Source organism: Camelus dromedarius, chromosome 3 (genome assembly GCF_036321535.1).
Source record: "Camelus dromedarius isolate mCamDro1 chromosome 3, mCamDro1.pat, whole genome shotgun sequence".
NCBI lineage: Eukaryota > Metazoa > Chordata > Mammalia > Artiodactyla > Camelidae > Camelus > Camelus dromedarius.
Genome location: NC_087438.1, coordinates 66,072,097 through 66,097,857, shown reverse-complemented (window position 1 = coordinate 66,097,857; position 25,761 = coordinate 66,072,097). Strand labels below are relative to the sequence as shown.

The following is a 25,761-nucleotide window of genomic DNA, read 5'->3' as shown; positions in this document are numbered from 1 at the left end:
TTCAGGATTCCAGTTAGCTTTTCTTCCTGGGGGAATCTTAGAAGAGGAAGGTAAATGGGGAAAACTAGAGCCCCCATCATTGCAGCTAGTCTTGAGCTGTAAGTGATAATGATCACTACCTTCACTTACTATCCATTCTAGATTCCTCTCACCATCAACTGGCATACCTGCTAATATCCATGATTTGTCTGGTGGCAAAATCCAGATCCTCATCCCAAGGTCCCTATGCCCTCTCCTGCCATATCTCCTTGAATCAGTAGTCTGAAGAGCAGTAGCAGCCATAATTAATTGATCAATTGAACTTTAGCTGTTTCCCTTGGTAGAAATTTTCCCCTTTGAAAATCAAAACTTTTTAAGCCTCAGAGCCCAGAGTTGCTGAGATGTAAATTCCACAAGTGGATTATTGATAATGACAGGAGACAGAGACAGTATTATTTCCACCCCTTGATTTCTAGATCCATGTATTCTACCTATTGGGAACCATATAAAAGTTGTCGATCTTATAGAGGATGACAACCCAAACTCATAGGGTATTACCTCTGAACTGACACGTTAGCAGCACTTTCAACAAACTGTTCCTTCAATATACTTTCCAATGATTCTATCATGCCAGTAGCTTCTGAATAGTGTGGTATGTAATATGAACAGGGACCCCATGGTCATATGCATATTGCTGGATCTCCTTTAAAGTGCAGCCCCATGCTGTCACAGCAAACATTCTGTAAGACTCATGATACTGGTGATGGCTGAGGCACACAGGCAGAAGAAGCAACTCCATGCCCATAATCTATATCTATTACTGTCAATAGGAATCTCTGGCTCTGGCCCTTTTATGGTAGAAGGGTCCAATACAATCACTTTGACACCAAGTGACTGACTAGTCTCTTCAAGGGATGGCATCTCAGCATTAGTGTCTGCTGAAAGTGGATTGGATGTTCAGGAGCAGCACTAGCTGTTTTAGCCTTTGTCATTTGGAGCCCATGTTGCCAGACCCATGCAGAGCCTCCTCCATCCCTAGTACCACCACTAATTTACAGTTTTTCTTTCCAGACCTTCAACACACCAGCAAGCTATTTACTCCTGCCTCTGAACACATGTATATTCTAACTTTCAGCCATTTCTGTTGCTACACAAAGTAGAGGACCAGATGCATCTCTCAAGGCTCAGCCCACAAAGAGAATATTCCCTGATTACTTCTCTTTCAAGGCCACCCAAGTGCATTACAGTTCAACCACAATATGAAACTGACTCATCCATGAACCTATAGTAGGCTTATTTTTCCTTCACAAGCTGATCATAAAGGATTGCCCATAGAGGTGTGAACTGAGGGCGAGGTACCTGGCTAACAGTAGTGGATGACATGGGAGTCCATGCTATTGGTTCACGTAGTTTTTTATGCCCTCTGGTCCTGCTTTTGTTCAATCCTCAATGTACCACTTTTTCCTTCTGATGGATTGTTGCTGAGCTTGCCAACCTCATAACATGGCTTACCCAACAAAAATCAGGAAGGACAGTTGTGACCACAATGTCACTTGGTATATCAATGCAGGCACTTCATCTCTCTCAGAGCTCTGTAGCAAACCAGGAGCTGTTTTTCAAAAGGTATATAGTTCTCTGCTGCATATTCTGCCACACCGCAGAATCCTATAAAACTGCACCGTGAGTTTCTCATTGAAACTTCCAATAAATTCCACACATCCATATATTCCATTCTTTGTCTTTTCCTAATATTGATACCTCTAATGCCCAAATGTATAGTGCTATATAGCCTATATGCAGTGAAGTGTATCACAATTTTTCACATTTTTTAGCTAGTATAATAGCTTTAGTAAAAATATATCATTTTTCTTTTCTTTGACTCTAAAGTTTTTATTCATTTTCCTTGTTCAAATTTTTTTATAGTTAATCTAATTTATGGGCTAGCAGTGGAGGTTAAAAGGTAGCCAGAATCATTAAAAATAAAGGACCAGAGAAGAGTAGAGAAGGGAGAGGAAGGGAGAGTTTACTTTTCTTTGGGATTATGATATATTGAATAACGCCCCCCCCCCCAAGATATCCATGATCTAATCCCTGGAACCTATGAATTTATCCTCTGTGGAAACAAAAGATTGCAGATGTGATTAAGAATCTGAGCGGGTCCTAAATGCAATCACGTGTAAGATACAGACAGAGGGAGACACGTACAGAAGTGAAGAAGTCAATGTGACAACAGAGGAAGAGACTGAAGTGATGCAACCACTAGGTAAGAAATGCCAGCAGTCACAAATGCTGGCAGAAGCTGGAAGAGGCAAGAAAAAGATTCTCCCTTAGAGACTCTGAAAGGAGCATGGTCCAGAATCATAAAAGAATAAATTTCTATTGCTTTAAGCCACCAAGATTGTGGGAATTTGTTAAGGAGCCCTAGGAAACTAATACAGGGATAATAAAAGCTTTATGGGGTGTAGAGCATTTTAATAATAGTAGGTAGGATGCACATATAGAGTGAATGGAAGGAGAAAGAAAAGAAAGAAAAAGGGAAGGGAAGCTGAGCATTACAAATGAAGGAAAAGGCAGTGAGACAGAAAATCAAGAGAGATGTAGAAGGGAAAAACAAAGTAGTTCAATTAGTAGGCAAGAGTATATGCTACTTGAAAGTAAGTAATGATACAGATTATTGAGAATCTTGAATGCCAGCCTAAGAAGTTTGAACTTCAATCTCTAGACAGTGAAGATACTCTGCAGCTTGTAAGAACAAGCTGTGGGAGTGTGTGTGTGTGATACGAGTGGGGATCTGGGAAAAAGTAATAATCACGTGATAAATCCTCTGCATACTGTTCTCTAACTTTTTATTCATCTCCTTCCACCAAAACGTTTAAAGGTTGGGAATGAGTTTTCCCAGGACTCAGAAAAAATTCTGGCATATATGTTTGATAAATGGTAAATGAGTGAATGAAGAATAATGTGCATTTTTTGTTTTAGTAATTATTAAGCATGGTATAGAGTAGAACAGAATACTAAATAGTACTTGAATCACTTTTACTCTTCAAGGTACTGATTAAGATATATTTATAAAAATATATACATTAATATTGAAGGTACATGAGATTTTGTCTCAGTGTGACTAAGCCCAGGGAATACTCCAGAACCAGGACAGCAATTCTAGCCAAACCCAGTCAATTAGAGGTGGTTGTCTGGGATAGCCTTGAGAAGTTAAGGTTGGTGCCATAATTGATTACTAATGTCTTACAGTGTTGGATTAGGAGTAGACACCCAAATGAGTCGTGTTTCCGATTTTATGCTTGCTCCAGAAGTTAGTCATTTGGTTTCCTTAAATTTTCATTTTTATGTTTTCTTATGTGGATTATAGAAAGAAAATTTTCATTTCAATGAAGGTTTCCATTAGTTGAGCATGGTTGTTACAAGTTTACTGCATTAAATAAAAAAGAAGACAGAGGTTCAGAGGTTTAGAGTCAAGAGGATAAAGGGTTGTTCTGCTTTCTGTGTTCTATGATTTCATAATATTAACTATTCTGGCTGGAAAGATAGATTCAACTGCCTGCCTTACAACTCCAGTCCGCGCTTTATGAGAGGGCTAGCTGTGTGTGTGTTTGCATCGAACAACATACCCGGTAGGGCCTTGGAGGTGACAAAATCAGCACATGGGTCCGTGAAACCGGGGGGTGGGGGGGTGGGGGGGTGTTATAATTCTGTAAATACTAAATTCCAGAATTTACGTCGCAAGTTTCAAGACCAGACCCCGAGAGCAGATAAACAGTAGTGGTTGGAAAGTGTCCCACAATCCTCCGCGACCATATGTAGCACCCGCACCTCACGTGAGGGGCGAACCAAAATAATTGCCTTTTAAAAGTTTAAAATATAGTTCAGGAAACGAGATATAAATGCAGACATTACCATACAAGTTTTGTTATCCTTGCTGTTGTAGGTAAGGTATAGTAGAGTACGCACCCTTTTTGTCAGGGTGCAAGCTGTTTACCATACCGCTCCGGTTACATTTTTGTTGACGTGAGGATGAGCCCCAAAGGCCGTGTGGGTAGCTCTCTTAAAGCCATTAAGTCGGGTCTCCCATATCCAACCCGCATAGGTCCGCTCCGAACCATCAAAATTTCCACTTTTCCTGGAAATGCGCGGGAGAAGCGAAGACTACAGGGCTGTCTTCACACGTTACCCCTAGCCCCACCCCGACTATGCGCATGCGCACTCCAGAGCCTCGCGGACCAACCGAAACTGAGTACTGAGCAGGCGCAGGAGAGTTCCCTTTAACCACGCTTGTCCCTGTCCGGAGAAGGCGCAGATAGAAGAGGGACTACTTGTGTGGTTACGTTATCTTTAAGCGCCTTGTTGGTCTGCAGTCCGGTCAGGTTCATTTTCCCCTCTCTCGGTGGAATCACTTAGCCTAAAGCAGGAGTTACTGTTTAGACAAAAAACTCGCTCCTCCCATTAAATTACCACCCTTCTGTGAGAGCCGGGTCGCGTCCTTTGGGCAGCAGGTCCTGACAGACGAAAAATAAATGGCATAAAGTAGAGACCATTTACTGTCCGCCGGCTCATTCACATGACAGAATCACTTTATTTAAAAAGTGCTATGCTTTGTTCAATACTTTTTCTTACCTAGAAAATACCTAGAAAACGTTTTATTGCCTCATGTCGGTGAATATGGTCCTTTTCAGTAGCAAGGACCTGTAGTATAAGCCGCGCATGCGCGAGTCGCCCGGCAGTTGGGAGGCGCGTGAGACGAGGAGCGCCGCTTTCCCTGTGCTGTTCTCGTCTAGTATAGCAGCCTTCAGGCCTGGGTCTGCGTCCGCCATGGGTAAGGTGAATGTGGCCAAGTTGCGTTACATGAGCCGGGATGACTTCAGGGTCCTCACCGCGGTAAGAGGTTCACCATTTCCCCTTGTCCTCTGTCCTTTTCCACCGCGCGTCCTCTTCCTGTTCCTCCGTTTGCTGGGAGCTGAGCGCGCTCCAGGCCTTGGTACGCAGCCGAGGTTGGGAATAAGGGAAAGAGGACCGGAGAGGCGGATTTTTCAAAAGCCTTTGTTCGGAAGCTTTTATCTCCCCACAAATAGAGCAAAAATCTCTAATCATTTCCTTTTTTTCTGCTCCCCTTCTCCGGAGTCACGCTCGAATCTGTGGCCTGGGAAGCTTCTCTGACCCTGGGGTTCGAATCAGCTGAGAAAGGTTTAAGACTCCTGAAGAGAATTGACAGCAGTGAGTTCCCTACTCACTGAGTCAGTCACATAACATTCTTACAGTTTTATTCAGTCAATACATGTATGTCGAGTTTTTAGTAACAGTTTTAAAGAATTTAACGGATACAGGAAAGACGACATCTTGGCAGGCAAATTATCATGAAGTAAACGATAAATAAGAGGGATAATATCAGATAATGTGTTATGAAAATGATAAAGAGAATAACGAAATAGAAACTATGCATCGTTGGGGCAGGTGGTATGAATACCATTTTACAATTGTGTAGTTAGAAAAGACTGAGTGCAAGAATCTTGTCTGTTGATTTTTGTAATCAAAGTTTTAAAGCCTTTTTAAAAAGTTGCTGGCACTTGGTAGGTATTGAATAAATACTTGTTAAGTAAAAGAAAGTATGGAGAGCTGGGTTAATAACTGAATGGGGATTGCCAGCCCAGTTAAATCCTTGGAAAGAATTGGAGGCAGAGGAAAGTGCAGTGGTAAGTGCAAAGGCCCTGAGATAGGAACAGTTTTTGAAGAATGAAAAAGCCATTGGGGCTGGAGCTTAGTGAGCAACAGGCTGAATAGTTGGAGTTGTTACTGGAAAAGGTGAGAACCAGATCATGTGCCATAGATAATAGAACCATGCAGGCTTGGTAAAGAATTTGTAATATATTCTAAGTATATAGGAACCACTGAATGTTCCTAAGCAGGAAAGTGACAAAAACTGTTTTTATGATCTTAGTCTTTTTAAAGCACAAAGATCAACACATAGATTATGCATTTGCAGAATAAAACAAATTTATTTAGGAGTTATTATCTCTTGCTTAAATAGGCTATACTTAAGGACTAAACCATCAGAAGCAAATTCAGTGTAAAATTTGGAAGACACTTTTTTTCCCCATCCTCCTATAGATTCTTAAATTCAGCTGAACTTTCTCTAAATACCAACTGTCACTTCTGAAAGATACATTCCTTCTCTGCTTCCTCAGCACATTCACTCATTCCTTAATGCTCTAACAAATAGGGGAGTCAAGAGAATGTTAGAGACTGGGAGAAACAGAACAAAGCATGGAAGATAAATTAAGTTTAAAGTGTGAGGTTTGGGTTGCAAGATTAAAACGATGCCAGATTTATCTTCCAAAATTTTATTTCTGCAATACTTAAGTTATTTTTGAAGTTCACCGAGGAATGACCTACTTATTAAATATTTCAGTCTCAGTTGAGTCTCACCAGCTTTGATATCAGTGGCCACCTTTCCTTGACCCTCTTCCCTTTACTTCTCTGGTGCCTACACGTCAGTAATCATAATTTGGCTGCTCTTACCTTTCAGTGTGAACTCCCCTCAAATTCTGTCCCTCATCCCTCCTTTTTCTTCCGTTATCTCTCACTTGCTGATCACATCCATTTCACGGCTTTATCTCTTATCTCTATCAAATAATTGACAGTTTTTTCCCTGTAGCTATGGCTGCATTCCTAAGTTATAGATTAGCCTTGCCAGTTTTCCTTAAACATCTTCATTTGATGTACCTTCCATGAAGGACCTTCCAACACCTCACACACAGTGTGCTCAAGTCAAATTTATCAACTTTGTCTACCCACTCACTCCTTTCTCAAACTCCATTAAAATAATGATAATAAATACTATTATTATTTTAAAATATTGTTATTATATCTTCTTGTTATTATTATATCTTATTGTTATCTTAAAACCTATTCTTTCTTTTTACTTGAACTTTGATTCTTCATTCTCTTTACCCTCCTACATCCAACGCCAGTCCCTTCCATACTAATTTCTAAAGATGCTTAATTCTTTCCTTCCATTACCATTACTTCTTCCCTGTTTTGGCCTGGACAGTTGTCTTAGTTCTTCAATACACTACCTCCAGTTTTTGCCTTCTCTAAACCACTTTGCATATTCCTGCTGGATTAATGTCCTTAAAACAGCTCAGTTTATGTATCTCCCTTGCCTAAACATCTTCGTGAGTTTTCCACTCTCCTCAATATAAAAATGTAAAACTCCTTGGTCTATGTTTCAGGTCCTTCCATCTCTTACTCAGTAGCATTTTCCAAAATTTTTGTCTTTCTCTGGTAGATCTTGTCTGCTTTTTCTATATTCCTGCATTTCTCAAAGTCAATCTGAAGTGCTGCTTCTTCCTTGAAACTGATTCCCTCAGCTAGCAGTGTGGGTTTTCTGCCCCAAGCCACCTCTTTTTAAACACTTAACCATTTCTTACCTTGTAACAGAGTTAGATGTGTATACTTACTCCCACAATTAGATAATACATTCTCCAGAGTATTTTCATTTTTTTTCAATCCTTCACAGTGCCTCCGTATGGTACTTTCTCATTAAATACCTTCTTAATAAATATCTGGAATACCTGTAGCTTTTAAGCACTCACAATTCATACTCTTGAAGTGCATATAATATAGTAGTAGAGAGAGAGAGAGAATATGAATATCAGTGATTGTATACCAAATTGTGATTAAAAATATGTCCAGAGAAAGTAATAATTGTGTCTCAGAATTGGTTGGGTAACTGCATGGTCACAGAAGTTTGGAGGAGATGTTTAAGTTTTCAACAAGGTTTTGGTAGACAGTGGCTCTGTGTTGATTATGATTACGTGTTGATTTCTTCAATTTCAGGTTGAAATGGGCATGAAGAACCATGAAATCGTTCCCTGCAGTTTGGTTGCTTCTATAGCCAGCCTTAAACATGGTGGTTGTAACAAAGTTTTAAGAGAATTAGTGAAACACAAACTCATAGCTTGGGAGCGAACCAAAAGTAAGTATTTGAGGCACCATTTGTGATTTTCCATGTAACTGGCTTCCCCAGAACAGGTATTCTGAAAGGCAAATAGAAACTGCCAGACTAGGAAAGCACTAGACCTAGAACTGAGAACACTTCTACTATGAGCAGTTACAGGACCCACCCAGATCACAGAGACTAGAAAATAGTTTCTACCTCCTGATAGGGGATTAACAAGAGCAAGTAGATGGAGCCATTGTTACTACTATATTTGGAAAATACAGTCTGCCAAAGGACTCTGGCACATTACCTATCAAACTGTCTGTGGTGAGGGATGAATTTCCCATTTTTCACTTACAACAGATACATACGTTCATAAAATAACAATAAAAATAATTACTAAAAAAGTGACAAAATACAGGCACAAATTCCTCCTTATCAGGATTGAAGGCATAAAATAACTTAGATTGTTATATAAATTTTTGAACTTAACCACTTCATTTCAGTTCATGTATCTTGTCACAGACTAGTAACAAACATTTATAGACTGGTGTTAGTCTATGAGTTACACTTGAAGTAACACTGCTCTAGGAAAGAAATAAAAATAGCAAGAAATGCCAAACTCATAAGACTGGGTAGCCAGTGTCTTTCCAGCTAAGACTGCCCATGTTTAAATTCTTATGACTTGACTTGATATGACTTGATGGTACAGTGTAACTAAAATACGATCTTTCTCATTTGATTTTGTCTAGCTGTCCAGGGCTATCGATTGACAAATGCAGGCTATGATTACCTAGCTTTGAAAACACTTTCTTCTAGACAGGTGGTTGAGTCTGTTGGAAACCAGATGGGTGTTGGCAAAGAATCTGGTAAGTGCTCATAGTACTATTGAATGCATTTTCTTTGCTTTAGTTTATATTTACCCTTGAGAAAGGATTCATCTTTTAATTTTTCTATTTTTCTAACTAAACAGTAAATTGGAAAGTTGGTTGGAAGCAGCACAGGTTATTAAATTACCCTTTATTTAGTAGATTGTTGTTTTTTCATAAGTCTGTCACTAGAAGTTAAGTTATACCAAGAATTAGTTTTTCTCTAGTAAATGAAATCTTTGGCAAATATTTAATTTCTCTTATTTTAATATCTGATAAATCAGACATTTATAATAAGTAAAGTAAGTAACACAAGGAAGTACTACAAACCACATTTTTCTATCACAGCAGTATGATCAAAAAGACAAAGCTAAGTATGTGTAGAATACAGGAAAAAAAATTCTAAAATAGCATTAACTTTTGTATTTGTTTTCTATGTGTGGTAAAAATAAAGGACAGGGAATGATTTTCTTTATGCCATGCCCTCTTACACACTTTTTTATCCTATGTAGTTTATCCTGTATAGTTACATTATTTAAACTGAGAAAGCAAAGTTAAAATTAGAAGTAAAATAAACTATTGGGAAACCTATCCCAAAGGAGGTTGTTGTGGTATTGCACATGGTTTGTATGTCTACTGTATTAACATCCAGATTATGGTATGTATTTGATAAGTAACATTAGAGGCCTAAATACAGGAGTGTGTGTGTATAAAATGTGCAAAGAGGTAATAAAACACCTCTTTTGAGATACACTTCCTCTTAATTTTTTTGTCCAGTTTTTTTTAATTTTAAAAAGTTCCTTTTTTAATTTTTAAGAAGTTCATTACATGCAAAATGATAAAGTAGAAAAGAGGATACAATAAGAAGTGATTCTTAACTCCTAACCCAGGTCTCAGTCTCCTCTTATTGTTTTCCAAAGCCATTACTATTTATTCATTTCTTACATATTTTAGAAATAGTCTATGTAATGTACTGAAGGTGTATGTATATACATTCTCATGTCATTTTAATCATAGGTGAAAGCAGACGGTACTTAAAATTCTATACCTTGACTTTTTTCGACTTGATGCATCCCTGACCTTTCATATCAGCAGAGTTGTCTTTCTCATAGTTGCAGAGTGTTACATTCCCAGAAATTAAATTACTAGAGCTAAAGTTATAGACATTTAAAATTTTGATATTACCACATTTCCCTCCAAAAAGTTTGTGCCAAAGCGTAATCCCACCAGTGTGAGAGAGAGGCTGTTTCTCGATAGGAATGTTATTATTGAAATTTCTCTTAAATAATTAGGTCATATTCTAAATGTCACTATTACAAATAACTTGCTTTGATAGTTAGAATATTTATGAGAAAGTCTGCTCTATTCTTATTATAGGATTATATTCTAACACCGAGTATTTTTTCATTGAAGCAGTTTAAGAACTGAACTTCACCTTGTCGAAAAGGAAGACATTAATCACTTCTCAAACATGTAGGACACTAAGCAACAATTAGATGTTTTCCCACTAACTTGAATTGAGTATTGAGAATCTTTGAATGCAGTAACCTTAGACACATTGCATCCCTGTTTTCTCTTGTAGTAGACATTAATTTACGTCATCATTTTGGATTGTAATTAAAATAATTATACTGAATTGTAAGTATTCTGATTATTAGGAAAGATAAAATTTGATACAAATAAAATCAAAGTTAGAAAATTAGAATTGTTTCAACTTTTGGAATAAATGTATAATAATGTTCCTTTTAAAATTTTGGCTCTAGATATTTACATTGTTGCAAATGAAGAAGGGCAGCAATTTGCTTTAAAGCTTCACAGACTGGGAAGAACCTCCTTTCGAAATCTGAAAAACAAGCGTGATTACCATAAACACAGGCATAGCGTGTCTTGGCTCTATTTATCTCGTCTGTCTGCCATGAAAGAATTTGCTTATATGAAGGTATTTTTTAAATAATTTTACATTCTTTAACCAAATAGTATGTACAGTGAAAAGGCTGTAGTGACCAGCATCAGTCTGTTGCCTCTACATCTCCCTTCCCCCTGTCCCAATCCTTACACAGTCACTTTTAACTGTTGACTATTTCTCTTACTTGTTTTTCTGGTGATTTCCTTCCACTAGAAGGTATTTTTAACACAAATGCATAAAGGACACTTGTATTCTACAATATTAACAAGGTAGAGTAGCCTGAAATAGTTAATGGTATAATTGCCTCACAAGTGTGTATGTGTGAATGTGTACCTATTCAGTGTATATAACTATACATATATCTATCTCTAATTGAAAACAACAGATAATTGCCCTCTGTAGAATCCTTAGTGTCTCAGATAAGTTGACTAGTATTTTTTTTTTTTCACATAATGGAAGAAATGTCAATTTATGAATTTGTATGTGTGTTAGAAATGGTAAAAATCTTTAACCTCTTACCTTCCAAATTATATTCAGCATAGATGCATTAAATAGCTTTAATAGTAACAAATGAAATATCTTCGCTAATAATTTAAACAGAAAATAACATTGCATTTTTATTATTCTCTTCATTAGGATTTGTTATAACTTACCTTTCTAAAAGTTTGAATGATTAAAATCGCTCCATTGCATGACTAGTTGTTTCTTGGGAGTTTCAGTTTGGTGTTCTACCAGTAGGTTATTTTAATTCATATGCTTAGATTTTTAGTAATCATTAGGGAAGACTCCTCAAGGTAGTGGAAATCAGTGTGATATCGATATCATACATGCTATGTGTTTTTTGTCTTATGCCAATGATTTGTGTCCTACAATAGTCAATCAGTAAATAGGCAGTTTGGTAGGGCTTGTTCCACATTTTCCCCAAACTATAATTAGGTGTTTTCTTGGTGTATTTCTATGAAGGTACAGGAATAGAGCCTATTTGTGCATAAATATGCCTGTTAGATTTATTCTCTCTTTTCCTAAGAGAAACTAAGATTGAGCTATATAACTAAGGATTAAGCTACGGCACAAGGGCTAGACCACTATGACAATAGTTAAGGTTGTTATATGCTATTGAGCTGCCACGGTTTTGCCACGTTCAAAACCATGTGGATTTAGGGGCTCTGATTGGTGCGCACAGGCCTGGAACAGAAGCCAGGGGTTCGCAGCCCAGGGCTCCTGCGGCTAGTTGTCCCAGCCTCCTGGGACTTTGGCTTGCCCAGCTCCTGGCAAGGGTTGTCCAGGGATGCCGCTTGGCTGCCTTCTCTTTTTGGGGTGGGGGAGATAATTAGGTTTATTTATTTATTTTAAGAAGAGCTACTGGGGATTGAACCCGGAACCTCCCCAGGGACTTGAGCTATACTCTCCACCCTCAGCTGCTTTCCATGGGGAACTTACCCTGCTGAGCCTGCTGCCCGAATAGAATGGAACAGGACCCCCGGAGTTCTGTGAGAGGCCTGTTGGAGGCAGGGAGGGAAGGCAGGATGGAGCAGGTTGGGGGCACGGTGGGTAGGCAGCCCCAGGCACTAGGGACCTTGGTGCTGTAGCCCTTGAGGAGGCACGTTCCCTGGGGTGCACGGGAAATAGGGTGGTTGGGACATCTGTAAGTTATAGCTCCAGTCGAGCCCGTGTGGACTGAATGTTCCACAAACCGAGACCCTCTCGAATCAGGGCTGGGTAGGCACTGAGCCCAGAATGCTGAGTTGTCTGGATCCCCACAGTCCTTGGAGTGACATTGGGCTGGCTTTCTGTTTCCACTCCTTGGCCACTTGGAGGGGGAAGTCGCCAGGCTGACTCCTCCTTGCTTGGTAATTGAGGCTTTAGGTGCTCTGTCACCAAGTGGAATTAGCTTTTCTCTTTTGCAGTTCTGTCTGATTGTATTCTTGGACTGCATAGAAGTGTCAGAAATGAGTTCTGATGTGTGTAGCTGGAAAATTAAAGCTAACATTTAGCTGTATAAAAGAAATTAATCTTTGCCTTCATTTACTGTGCAAGGTATCTGCAGTCAGTCTAGCAATTAGACTTTTATCTACATTATCTGATTTTCTTCAGACATTCCTTGAGTTTTTAAGACATGTTCAGCTAGTCTTCCATAGTCAGGAAAATTGCAATAGTAGGGAATGGATATGATCAGACTAAATAGATGTAGCAGTATAGGTGTTTTGAAATAAGATTACTGTGGGTTGGATGACTGAGAAGGGAGGAAATTGTGGCAACAAACTTACTTCAGTAAGTTTGATGAAGGGAGCATTTAGGTGAGAGTGTATGGTTAATATCTCATAGGTGATGTGCATTATATTTTATATGTATGAAAGAATGTGTATATATGAGGGGAAAAAATGTGCTTCAGTAGAAAACTTCACAGTCTAGATTCCACCTTGACAATACCTCTTGGATTATCTGATTCTAAGGAATGTACACAGCTGTGTAAACTGTAGATGACTAACATCAATACTGAATAATTTTGTCTATGAACATGAAAACTCTGTCCTCTTAGAGGTTCAGTGGAAATTTTGCCTCATGTCCATTCATTTCAACATTCCTGATCTATTAATGTGTCTGATCTAGGGACTTTACCGTCTGCCTGGTTCCTTTGTGAGTTAAATAAAATCTTAAACCATGAAAAAATAAATGTGGATTTAAAAATAAAAAATTTACAGCCAAACAAACAAAAATATTTAGGGAGTGGGAAGTAGTTCACCTCCTGTCCAAAGAAGGTAGGAAGTTGAGTAGACAGCCTCCCAAAATTAACCCTGTTAATAAGCATATATTGAGTATCAGCTGTGTGCTTACAACTGTATTTAGTAGGTTAGGGTGAAGGGTGGATACCAAAGGAGTAACAAATGCATTCTGTCCTAAAGTTGGGAAGATAACACGAACAGATAAACAACAGTTTAGAAGTCAAATTATATGTTGAGTTTAGAGGAACTTCTGTAGAGCAGAGTAATTGATGAAGGAGATTTCATAACTGAGTGGGAGTTGATTAGTCATGGAGTTGCATATGATTTGTCTATTAGGAAAAGACAGGAAGACAGTGTAATTAGAAGAGGAGCCAGTATGACAGACATGAATGTCAGTGTGAGCTCTTTGTGTATAGGTGACAGTCATTGTGGTGACTATCTTGATCACACTCCACTGAATGTTTATTATACGGAGTATTGGGTGAACTAGAACTGGGTAAGTGTATTAAAGAGAGTTTTAAAAACTAGGAAAAGTTCAGACTAAAATCAGTATTTACAGCCATTGTAGTTTTTTTTTTTTTTTTTTAATGGAGCGTTGACTTAAGCATCTTTGTTAGTACTGGTACACAGAATAAAGGTTTGTTGTGGTGGCATGAGCTGGAACCACTGTTGGTATGATCAGATATAAATGACAAAGGCCTGCTTAGAAATGGTGGCTTTCCAAATGGCAGAGGGCATAAATCTAAGATATTTTGAAGGCAGTAATAACAACGGGACTTTGTAAGTAATAGGATAGAAAAAGTTAAGTATAGGGGGAAAAATGGATTTATTGTTGGTAGGTAGTAACATTTGACTCAGACTACTACAGTGTTCCTATTTCTCACATATTTGTGGTCTGGAGAAAAAGATTAGTGTTCTGTAAGCTAAAATGCCTAATCTATCAAAGTATTTCATTTCCTCATACATCAAAAGACAGAATAGTTCCTCAATCATAATTTTGTTTCAATTTGAATTTTTTAAGCAATAAATGGCAGAAACTTACAAAATAGAAGAAGATATACATATCCTGAGATCCTATACTTCTTGAAGGCAGAGACATTTTCACACTCATTTTTGTAACCCTAGTAAATAACCCTAGTTATTTCTTAAGTGCCCAATAAATGAATGTTCTGTGAAGAAATGAGTTAAGTAAACTGATTTACAATTTTATGAATAGCCCATTCTGTGTTGTAAATAAGCCATACATAAATAATCACGTGTTAGCTGTTATTTTGTAAAGGCTTATACATTTTTCTTCTTGTTGTGGACAGATACATTTACTTCTATTGTTACCTAAAAATTAATGACCTCCTCATTTGTTTTTACCTGTTTTCCTGTTTTAGGCATTGTATGAAAGGAAATTTCCAGTTCCAAAGCCAGTTGATTATAATCGCCATGCAGTGGTCATGGAACTCATAAATGGCTATCCTCTGTAAGTAGGTGTTATTCTTGAAACCTCGAGTCCTAAAAAATAATTGTAAGTTTTAGTTTTTTAAAAAGTTTTTTTTCAGTAAGTGGAATATTACTTCTGGGAGGTTGGAAATTAACATGAAGCAGCAAACTTAAAGGCAAATTGAAAATTCAGTTTCATCCTGACAGTATGTTTTTTGTAATCTTTGTGATTAACGGTCTAGTAGTATGTGCCAAGCACTGTTCTAAGCTCCACAGTAAACAAAACGAAGTCCCTGCCCTCATAGAGCTAGCTTTCTGATGGAAGGAGAAGTGCATTAAATAGCTAAACAAGGAAATTTATGATACATCAGATGGTAGTAGATGCTGTGGATGAAAATAAAGCATGGAGCAAGGGTCACAGGAAGTACTGAGGTAGGTGTAGGAGGCTACTGTTTTACATGGGGTGATCAGGGAAAGTCTCATTGATAAGGGGATTTTTGAGCAGAGTCCTAAGAGAAGTGAGAGAGGGAATCATGCAGATATCTAAGAACATTCCAGACAGGGGCAAGAGCAAGTACATAAGTCCTGGAATGGGAGCATGCCTTCATGTTCAGGTACAGTGAGGAGGCCATTGTGGCTGGAGCTGAGTGAGTAGGGGAGAAATTGTAAGTAATGACATCAGTGAGGCAGCAGGCAACCAGATCGTGTAGGGTTTGTAGGCCATTGCAAAGGTGTTTTATTTATTTATCTGTTTGTTTGTTTACTTATTTTGTGGAGGGGATATATTTGACAGATAACTGTAAATTTAATGTTACACATTTATGTATGTGTAATGTGATTGCCATTGTAGCAATAGCACAAGGACGTTTATTTTGATTGAGACAGGAAGCCATTGGAAGATTTCAGATTAAAAAGACACATGATTTGACTAATGTTTAATGTTACTCTGGCTGTGGCTGCTGTATTGCAAATAGACTGAAAGACTAGGATAGGATTAAGAAGAAAAATTAGGAGATTGTTATAATAATCCAGACAAGAGGTGATTTTAGATTAGATCAGAATGGTAGGTGTGAAGTTGATGAAAAGTCAGATTCTGGATATGTTTTACAGTTGGGGCGTACATGATTTGTTTGGGATTGGATATTATTATGAAGGAAGGAGCAGAGGAGGATAATACCAAGGTTTGCGGCTTGAATAATGAATTAATTGGAGGGATAAAGTTGCCATTTACAGAAATGGGAAAGACTGCAGGAGGACAGTTTAGAGTTGGAGAGGGAGGCAGAATCAGAGGTTCTATTTGGGACATGGTAAGTTTGAGATGCCTAGAAGTTCAGAGAAGTCTAGATTGAAGTTGGTGTATGAGCCTGGATGAGATCACCAAGGATGGTTAATACAATAGGTTTTAAGATTAACCTTTGAGGAGCCCCAGATTTACAGTTCAGGAAAAAAATTGAAGAACTAGCCAAAAAGACTAGGAAGGAATGATCAGTGCAGAAAGAAGACAGCTTGAAGAGTTGGTGCACCAAGAATCAAGTGAAGACAGTGTTTCAAGCAGAGGGTGGAGGTTAACTGACAGACCAGATATGATGGAGATTGAGAACTGATCATTGGATTTAGTAACATGGAAGTCATTGGTAGTCTTGACAAGTTATTTCATTGGAACAAGGAGGATGAAAGCCTGTTTGAAATGGGTTCACAAGGGTGAGAGGGAAAAAATGGGAGAAGGAACATGTAGAGGAATTTAAAGAAGATTGAAGAAAGGATATGGTAGTGGAAAGAAGATACAGAATAGAGATGGGCTGTGGCGTTTTGTTTTGTTTTGTTTTGTTTTTTAAGAGCTGTTATATCATATCTGTATGCTGATAGGAATGAAGAGAAAGCTGCTAGGGAGACATGGAATGGAAATAATATTTATATATAAATGCACACATACTTGCTTTCATTAAAATGATAAATGAGTGCCCATTTTCATACTTGAAATACTTTCAGATGTCAGATACATCATATTGAAGATCCTGCATCCGTATATGATGAAGCTATGGAACTAATTGTTAAACTTGCAAATCATGGACTAATTCATGGAGATTTCAATGAATTCAATCTCATTTTGGATAAAGATGACCACATCACCATGATTGATTTTCCACAAATGGTTTCAACATCTCATCCCAATGCTGAGTGGTATATTCGGGATGTGGGTGTGTTTATGTGTGGTGCAGTCATTTTTTTAGTCATAATTTTTCAGCTTTGTAATACTGCCATTTGGGTCAATAACAGGTTTAAAGTGACTGATAAAAATCTAAAAATTGGGGGGTTTATTAAAAGATATCAAACTACTAGGATTTTCTCCCTAAGAAATTTTCTTATTCCTCAGTATTTTAAAGTGGGGAAAAAATGTCCTTTGATCCTGTTTTTAAAACCTATTCACTAAATTTATGCTGTATATTAGGAATCTGAAGAAACTGCCTACTTTTATAAATCATCTAAAGATTTTGAATTACTCTTGTAATCTGACAGACTTTTGAAAGTCAAACTTTCTTAGCAGTGGAGCTCTATTCAAACTAACTTTTGGTAGTTTGGGTAAAGGAGTTGCACTAAACACTAGAGATTAAAATACAAATAATACCTATCTCTGCTTTTGAAGAAGTTACTATCTAATAGGTGAGACATAAAGATATGTAAAAAGATAATTTTAAAATAATTTGAGGTTTTTCCCAGGGTACCCTAAGAGGAAAGAATAGTGGCATTGTCTTCCTACTTCCAAACTTTATCTTTCTCTAAAATAATTTAGTTAAAATTCAAGGAGAGAGTCAATTCCATGTCATCCGGCCTGTTAATTCTCCCTCTCTGAAAACCTAGAGAATTCAATCTATTCTTGCTACCTTATCGTAGCTTAAAAAGAAACCTCATATTCAGAGATTCTTCCTCTCCTGGTCCAGATTAACATGTCTTCAGATCACTATAAACCACAGTATTATTTTTCTCTTTTAGATATTTATTGCATATCAGCTGATGGGTATTAAACATAGATAAACATAACATTCATTAGTCCCCATACTTTTTCTAAAGAGTCATTAGTCTATTTTTATCTTAAGCTTTCCCAGTTGACTACAGGTTCTAGTGGACATAGCTGATGAAAAGTATAACCAGATACACTGGAAACTAAACAGGAAAACTGGAAATGTGCCTGCAAACTACAGGCCCTTAGGTCTCTTTTGGGGATTTGTGCTTTTCATTTCTTCCTATGTCTGTCATAGTATGAGAAAATTTGAGTTTTCTAACAATAGGAACTGTATGCTATTGACAGTTTATATTCCTTGTTAGTTCCTCTGCTTTTATTTAGTTTTGGAAACACACTGGCAACTTACTTGTTTTTTTGGAGTTACATTTACTTCTCTTTTGTGTAGGAGTAGGATTGTCATAATAAGGTGTTGTCATTGGCTAATAAAGAAAAAGTTGAGTAACAAAAGCTATATAAAAAATGTTTCTTGCTTTTGCAGGTATTTTGATAGAGATGTTAAATGCATTAGAGATTTCTTCATGAAACGTTTCAGCTATGACAGTGAGCTTTTTCCAACCTTAAGTGATATCAGGTTTGTATACTATATTGCTTAAAATAATAGAGTTCTGTTTAAATGCCAGATTTATTTCATTCTAGAAGTTAACACTTTCATCTAAAAAAATTTCAAGTAGTGACCTTTGACACATAACCATTGTTGAGTATCATTGCTGTATGGTATATAAGTGAACTTAAACACTAGATAATGCCTGCCCATGGTCCATTAACATTACTGAATTTGGTAGAGAAACATGCCTAGTTTCTAATAAATTCAGAAACATTTATTCAATATAGGATGCTGTGTAAATAACCCATTTTTAAGAATCAAATGTTGATCAGAATTAGTGTTTTTTCTTTACTCACTATAGGAGCTGTCTTTAATTGATTCATGGAGCGTAATTACACATACATCCTCAAAGCCAAATTTTCTCATTTTATATTCTTAGTTAAGATACTGTTTTCTGATTTTGGACGATTGACTTAACCTAAAGAAAAAAAATGTTTAGCCCTCTTAAAATAAAAGTTAATTTATATCAACTGAAGTTTCTAAAACTGTTTTTACTAATATCTTTTGCTTTTCACAGCTATTTCATTCTTAAGTGACAGCAAGCATATGTCTTTTTCATTTGTATTCTTAAATGATTTAAGTATTACATTTTAGGCAGAGAAAATCCTTTAAAATATATAAACTGTTAAACTCACTTGAGAACCATAATTTATCAGAATAATAACTATTTATCCATGTCAGATGGATTTTTTTTCCTCTCTAAATGCTTGATGTTCTTTTTTTCATAGGAGGGAGGACTCTCTTGATGTAGAGGTTTCTGCCAGTGGCTACACAAAGGAAATGCAGGCAGATGATGAACTGCTTCATCCAGTAGGTCCAGATGATAAAAATATTGAAACTGAGGAGGAATCTGAATTCTCATTTTCTGATGAAGAGGTGTCAGAAAAAGCGAAGGATTGTAGGTCAGAGAATGAAAGTGGACTGAACACTATAGATGATTGCTATTGCGGATCATCTGGAGACCTTGAGCAAATAAAGGAAGACAGTTTGTCAGAGGAGAGTGCTAATCCACACAGTTTTGAAATGACTGAATTCAGTCAAGCTTTAGAAGAAGTAAAAAGGCAGATTGTTGAAAACAGTTCTATAACTGAGTTTTCTGGGGAGGCTAAAAATGACACCAGGCAAGATGGTCAAGGAGGAATCCCCATGGGCTCTGAGGAGGATGAAGATGAGTGCCCGCATCTGATTGCCTTGTCATCATTAAACAAAGAATTCCGACCTTTCAGGTAGATTTCTGTTGATTAGTTTTCTACTTTAATTTAAAGACCTATGCTTTTGATTCTGGTAAATGTTGTTTTCATATGGGGTGACAGCTGTATTCTGTACCATTGTATGCAAAACAAAAGCAAATAACTTTTGTTTTTAAAATTTAAGTTACCCTCAGCATTTGACGTGATCCCATATAGCCTACTGATTTAATTTTATGCAGTTCTGCTTTAAAATACAAACTGGTTACTTTCAAATATTTAATACGTATCTCTTGATAAGTTAATCAGATTTTAAATGGGTACATTTTTTGTATATTTTTACAATTATTCATCTTATGTATGTTTGATTAATGTTTAGTTCAATAAACATGTAGTAAATGTTCTCTTAATATATCTGCTTGCAGTGAATTTTCTCTGGTACTTTGTTCCTTATTTGTTTATGTACAGTTAAAATTAATGTATCACTTTTCTTTTAAGAATTTTTTTCAAATATTAATGAATCAGGCTTAGCTTAGACTTGCAAAAGATCTAAAATTCCATTTTTGGATTTAGAATAACTTATCCAGAATCAAACAACTATAGTTTAATGAAAGATGGTTTGATTTCTTTCAAAGTAGTAATAGGACAAAAATATTCAACAATACTTTTATTAGTCATTTGTCAATGCATATTTTTATATCCTAAGGCAGCCTTTATCTTTATAGCTTTATTGTGAAGCCAAACATGAGAATTTTGTTCCTTTTCCATATAACTGTATCTTGAGACTCAGGGCTATTACCACTTGAATACTAAACATGTAAAATTAAAATTAAGGATGGCAGTGGCTTGTGATGTTGAGTAAGTAATAGAAGAAACTACATAGCTTAAATAATTTTCTCAGCACAAACTAATTCTCAGTCTTGAACGCATGTTGGGCAAAATTTTTTGCTATTCAAAGTGGAAGCAACAGATGGTGCTGAAAAATACTGCCTATAAGGAGTTAATATTGTCTGAATTTCCTATACATTGTATACATTAAAACTTTGAATAATGTGTAGAACAAGTTAGTTTCCATCGTTGCAGTTTTTCTACCCATAGAATACTGTCTCTGTTCTCATTACATCTACTGAAAAGTCAGGGATGTGTTCCAAGGATTTAGATTGTGAGAGGTAGCTTTGTTTCTAGTTCACTGAAAGAAGAGGAGAACATAAGTGGAAAGGAGACAAATGAATTGTGGGAAAGTGATAATAAATTTTGATGGCTGAAGCATTCTACCCTTTTGAAATTTTGATAGTGACTATCAGAAAGCTAAAAATGAAAACTCTTAATATATTGGGCTGAATTGTGGGTAACTTTACTTCTACCCTCATAAATTTTAAACCATCATGTAAGGAATGATGTAAATTAATCGAGCATATTTAACTATTAAAAATTAACTAGATAAATTTTGATTCCTGTTTTAATTTTAGAGACGAAGAAAATATGGAAGATACTAAACAATATAGAGCAAGAACTCTGAGTGTTACTTCCGCGAGCAGTATTTTAAGCTGTTCAACAATTCCTCCGGTAACTATTTATTCAATGTTTTCCAAATGTTTATTAGGTCACTACCATAACAGGTTACTGAACTCAGGCACTGTGAGAATTACATGATGTACAAGACCACCTTGGCCATTTAGACTGCACATGTTAACAGTGTGAAATTGTAAGACATACAAATTTAGTAAAAAAGAGGGTTTGTTTTTAGCTGAAATGATCAGAGATTTCAGGGAAAGTGCTGCATGTAAATTAGCTTGAACTTGAAGGATTAAAAAAATCATAGAAATTTAGGTCCCGGGGGACATTAAAAATTCTCGTGTGGTCTCATCCCTACATTTTATCAGTTAGAACATTGAGACCCAGACAAGTTATATGACTTTGCTGAAGGTGCCTCAGCTAGTGACAGCACTGAAACTGGTAAGTGAAGATGCTCATGCTTCACTGGCTAGCTTGTTCTTAAATTTTGAAAGAGAAAAATAGGTAATGTAAAACTTCTGGTATCTCAAGCTTTTGTTGGACATTTAGCAGCAATGTCCAAAAGAAATTGCATAAGGGACATTTTCTGGACAGGATTATGAACACGTAGTCCATTTCCTACTGAGAAGCTTTTCTGCCTACCAGCCTTCTCTAGGGGCTACCCAGGAGGAAGAATCAGTTTGTTTCCTTTGTAGATTTTAAGCAGAGACATAAAATTACATAACTGGTGTATTGTGTGTTTTTCCTTCTGGCTAAAAGTACTAAGTTGAATAATACCATTGAAACTAGTTTTTAGTGATAACTTTACTTAAAATGAGCAAGAGAAGGAAAACAGTTCAGAAGGTAGAAGGGAGGAAATAAAATTATTGGAAAGTGAATTCAAAAGAAAAGAACTTTTTTTCCCTGAACTTCTCATTTTTAAAGTTCATATATATTGTTAATAAGTTAAAAATGTATGCTCTGTGGTGGGTAATAGGGGACATTTGCAAAGTTAAATCAGAACTATCAAATAAGCTAAAAATAACAGTACTGTGTTTTGTAATATAGTGCATTCTTATTAATTCTGGGGTTTTTACTCAATAATAGAAAGATTAGAACTTGTCAGACAAAGAATAAAATTCTATAAATGCACTGATTTTATATACTCTTTTCTCATGGCCTCATAACTTACCTGATTTTGTGGACATAAAATTTAAATCTGTGAAATCTTTGAAACATCTGTTAATTATGATAAGTGAGATCTCCAATGAAGTATTATCACCCATCTTTATTAAGAATTTCTCACATTTTATGATTGCCTGTCCACTCTTGGCTTTGGTATTTTCTGTACTTACTGAGATTTATTTACCCTCCTTTCTTTGATTTCTCAGATTCATAACATAAGTGCTTTTATATCTAATTACAGTGGTACAAAATTGGCAGTTACATCTAAAGAAAAGTTGGATTACTAACTCCTGCTATTTCCTCAAATTCTAGGTGATGCTCTCTATTGTTTATAAGGATGGTGACTGTAACATTGTCTTTTGGTTTTGATTTATCCTTTTTAATTTACAGCTAACAGCAGAAACTTTTTAAAATGGAATCAAGCCTATAATGACTTGCATTATAAAATACAAATCTACCTTTAGTCTAAGGGGAAAAAAGATCTTTTTAGCCTAGCTTGATCAAAAAGATTTCCCTCTTATCATTGGAAAGAAATTGACCATATTAACTTCACATTCTTTTGGAAATTTGGTCACATTGTTATTCTTGAGATCATATTCCATTTTGTTAAAAGGTTAGGAGAAAACAAACTGTTTATTACCTTTATTAATTTGATGATTGTTGCTTTTGTGTCTGCAAAAGTGTTCTTTAAAATCAAAATTGTTTTCCTCTTTAAAATACTTCTGTAGATCCCTATTTGTTGGCAAAGTTGCCATTTACAAGCCATATTTTTTTCTAGTATGTAACAATTAAATTATAATTAACCTTTAAGGTATGTTGTTTTTAAATAAATATATACACGGCCACCATCAACAACAACAAAACATCAATACAGTACATGATTTTTATATGTACTCCCTGAAATAATACACAAGTACAGTTGACCCTTGAACAACCCAGGTTTGAACTATGTGGATTCACTTATATGCAGATTTTTTTCAATAGTAAATGCTACAGTACTACACGATCTGCAGTTGCTTGAGTCCGCAGCTGCAGAGGAACCTCTGATGTGATATATATGGCTGACTGTAAATTATACTCAGATTTTTTATTGCGCAGCCGATTGGTGCCCGTAACACCCTCATTGTTCAAGGGTCAGCTGCATTTCCCACTTTATCATTTTTTTAAAAATAGACTAATGTGGATTTTCCCTCCTTTTTCTAACATGAAAATTACGTAGGACTTGTAAATTGTTCTGGATTAGGAGGAAGTACATGCATAGTAATCTATTATTTCCTAACTTTCTTTAGATTCTTGATAAGATTATTTTGTGGTCTTATTGAAGTAAAGAACCAAGGGGAAATTCATGTAAAATATTTAGAAAAGAGATTGATTTTTATTTTCTTGGAACTATTCTGGAGGCCTCTGTCGAACTCCTCTAGTTAAATGTGGTGCATGCTCTACTGTTGCCCTAGTCTCCTTTCCTTGTTCCATCTCTTTTTTTTCTTACCTTGTTTACTTCTTTATCTGGTAGTATGGATTTTAATAATTACTTGGGTGAATTTGGTAGGGGACTTTTTATTACAAAAAAGCTCTTTTTATCCTGTCCTCACACTTGATTGTGAATTTAAATATTAGAGTTGTGATTTGGAAATAATTTTCCTTCAGAATTCTGAAGGTATTGCACTGTTGTCTTTGTGGTAGTTAAGGTGATACTGTTATGATTAAAGATTCTGGTCTCTTGCTGGAGTCAGGAGGCTGTAATAGTTGCATGGCTTCCTGAGCTAGAGAAGGTTCCTAGAGGCCAGTCACTCCTATGTTAAACTTTCAATCCTAATGCTTTCAGTTCTGAAACTTCTGGAATACCATCCAGGTCCTTCTAATACTCTGGCCTTCCTGGAACTGGATCTTGTGAGGGTATCAGCCTCTGCAGGAACTTGAATTCTGATTCTTCTGTTTCCCTTTCTTTTCTCTTATATTTCCTCCCATCAAGAATAATTAGACTAAAGTTAAGAGGGATAACTTGTTAAAGCCTGTCCTGTCTTCCTAACTATGTAAAATAATCCAAAGCCTGCATTTAACTCATCTGATCCAGAGTTTTATTTTATACATATACGGTCCAAGAAACTAGTTTTTATAGACCCTTTTTACCTTTCAAATCCATTAATTTTTAATTATTTTTAACTTGACAGATTGTTAATAAATGATTCTTTGTGCCTCGCATAAGGTGGAGCATATTAAGAGACATTCTTGCTTCAGCCTTTTCAGTGTTTTCAGTTTAGTGTTTAACTTCTCTTTTTTCAGGAGACAAGTTGGATGATGCAGGTTATATACAATTGAATAATAGCTGAAGTACTTCAGAGGGAAAAAAAAGTTATTGTGAATGGAATGTGCAGATTTTTTTCCTTACAAGTCATGTGACATTGACAGCCTTAAGTGATAAGAATTTATGATTATTCACCATGTGAAAACAAGCTGTTTCTCCCATGAAGTGTATGAGGACTTTTCCATGGCTAACTGCTGCCATCAGGTCATTTCTACACCTAAAGTTATGAAGGCACTCTTGAATATATTTTGACCAGTAGAAAATGCTTTCAAACATAATTTTCCATTACAAATCCATGCCTACTTTTACCTAGAAAGCAAAGAAATAAGCAGGGGTTTGTTTGTTTGTTTTAAATCTTGCTGGGTTTTGCTTTTGGGGTTTTTTCGCGTTTTGGTTGGTTGGTTGGTTGACTAGTTTTTCCCAGTTTTCCTGATAGACACTAGGTGGTGCTATGATGATTTGTTATTCAGAGAATTGTGGCAGTGTACTCCTTTTGCTATAATCTCTATTTCTATTAGGAATTTAATTCCACATTTTCTATAACAGTTTAGTGTTTTATTTTATTGCTTGTACATTTAGTACTGTCAGTGTTTGGAATCTTTAAAACTCATGCTTTTAACAGAAATTTGAGGAATATTATCACTGTAGATCTTTCTTTCATTGAATATTTACTCCTTATCAGAATGGTTAGTTATCTGTGATACTAATTCATGAAATCTTTCCAGGAATTGGTGAAACAGAAGGTGAAACGTCAATTGACAAAACAGCAAAAATCAGCTGTCAGACGTCGATTGCAGAAAGGAGAAGCAAATATATTTACCAAGCAACGGAGAGAAAACATGCAAAATATTAAATCAAGTTTGGAAGCAGCTAGCTTTTGGGGAGAATAATATATATAAGATCTTGAAAGTTTTCCAAAAAGTTACTATGTCCATTTTTTAGCCACCTTTAGTATTTTTTTGGACCAAGGCAGATATACTTAAATAGATAAAATAAACCCTCTTTCATTGATAAATTTGACTCATTCAATACATGTCTTCTAAAGAATAACTATGGTAATTCTGCTAAAGCAATCCAATTTTCCAAGTAATTTCTATTAGGAATA

At 36.3% G+C, this 25,761-nt stretch overlaps 1 protein-coding gene and 1 long non-coding RNA gene across 3 annotated transcripts in view; one reads left to right on the top strand and one right to left on the bottom strand.

The window, feature by feature from the left end:
• LOC116152221 (uncharacterized) overlaps positions 1-4,165 on the bottom strand; it is a 467,251-nt gene extending 463,086 nt beyond the window's left edge. Inside the window, exon 1 of the long non-coding RNA XR_010379320.1 lies at positions 3,946-4,165. This is a non-coding gene — a long non-coding RNA (uncharacterized LOC116152221). The remainder of the gene's footprint in view (positions 1-3,945) is intronic.
• A 543-nt stretch (positions 4,166-4,708) lies between these two features.
• Positions 4,709-25,671, top strand: RIOK2 (RIO kinase 2). 2 transcript variants are annotated; one of them, XM_064482666.1, is made up of 10 exons: positions 4,709-4,807; positions 7,828-7,966; positions 8,683-8,799; positions 10,563-10,738; positions 14,811-14,899; positions 16,849-17,040; positions 18,360-18,452; positions 19,214-19,711; positions 21,142-21,238; positions 25,382-25,671. In XM_064482666.1, the coding sequence occupies exons 2-10, from the start codon at positions 7,834-7,836 to the stop codon at positions 25,544-25,546; spliced, it is 1,560 nt and encodes a 519-aa protein (XP_064338736.1). In that variant the 5' UTR covers positions 4,709-4,807; positions 7,828-7,833; the 3' UTR covers positions 25,547-25,671. The 2 variants fall into 2 exon arrangements, with proteins under 2 accessions (XP_064338736.1, XP_010992277.3); XM_010993975.3 differs by having other exon boundaries at positions 4,709-4,869.
• The last annotated feature ends 90 nt before the right edge of the window (positions 25,672-25,761 follow it).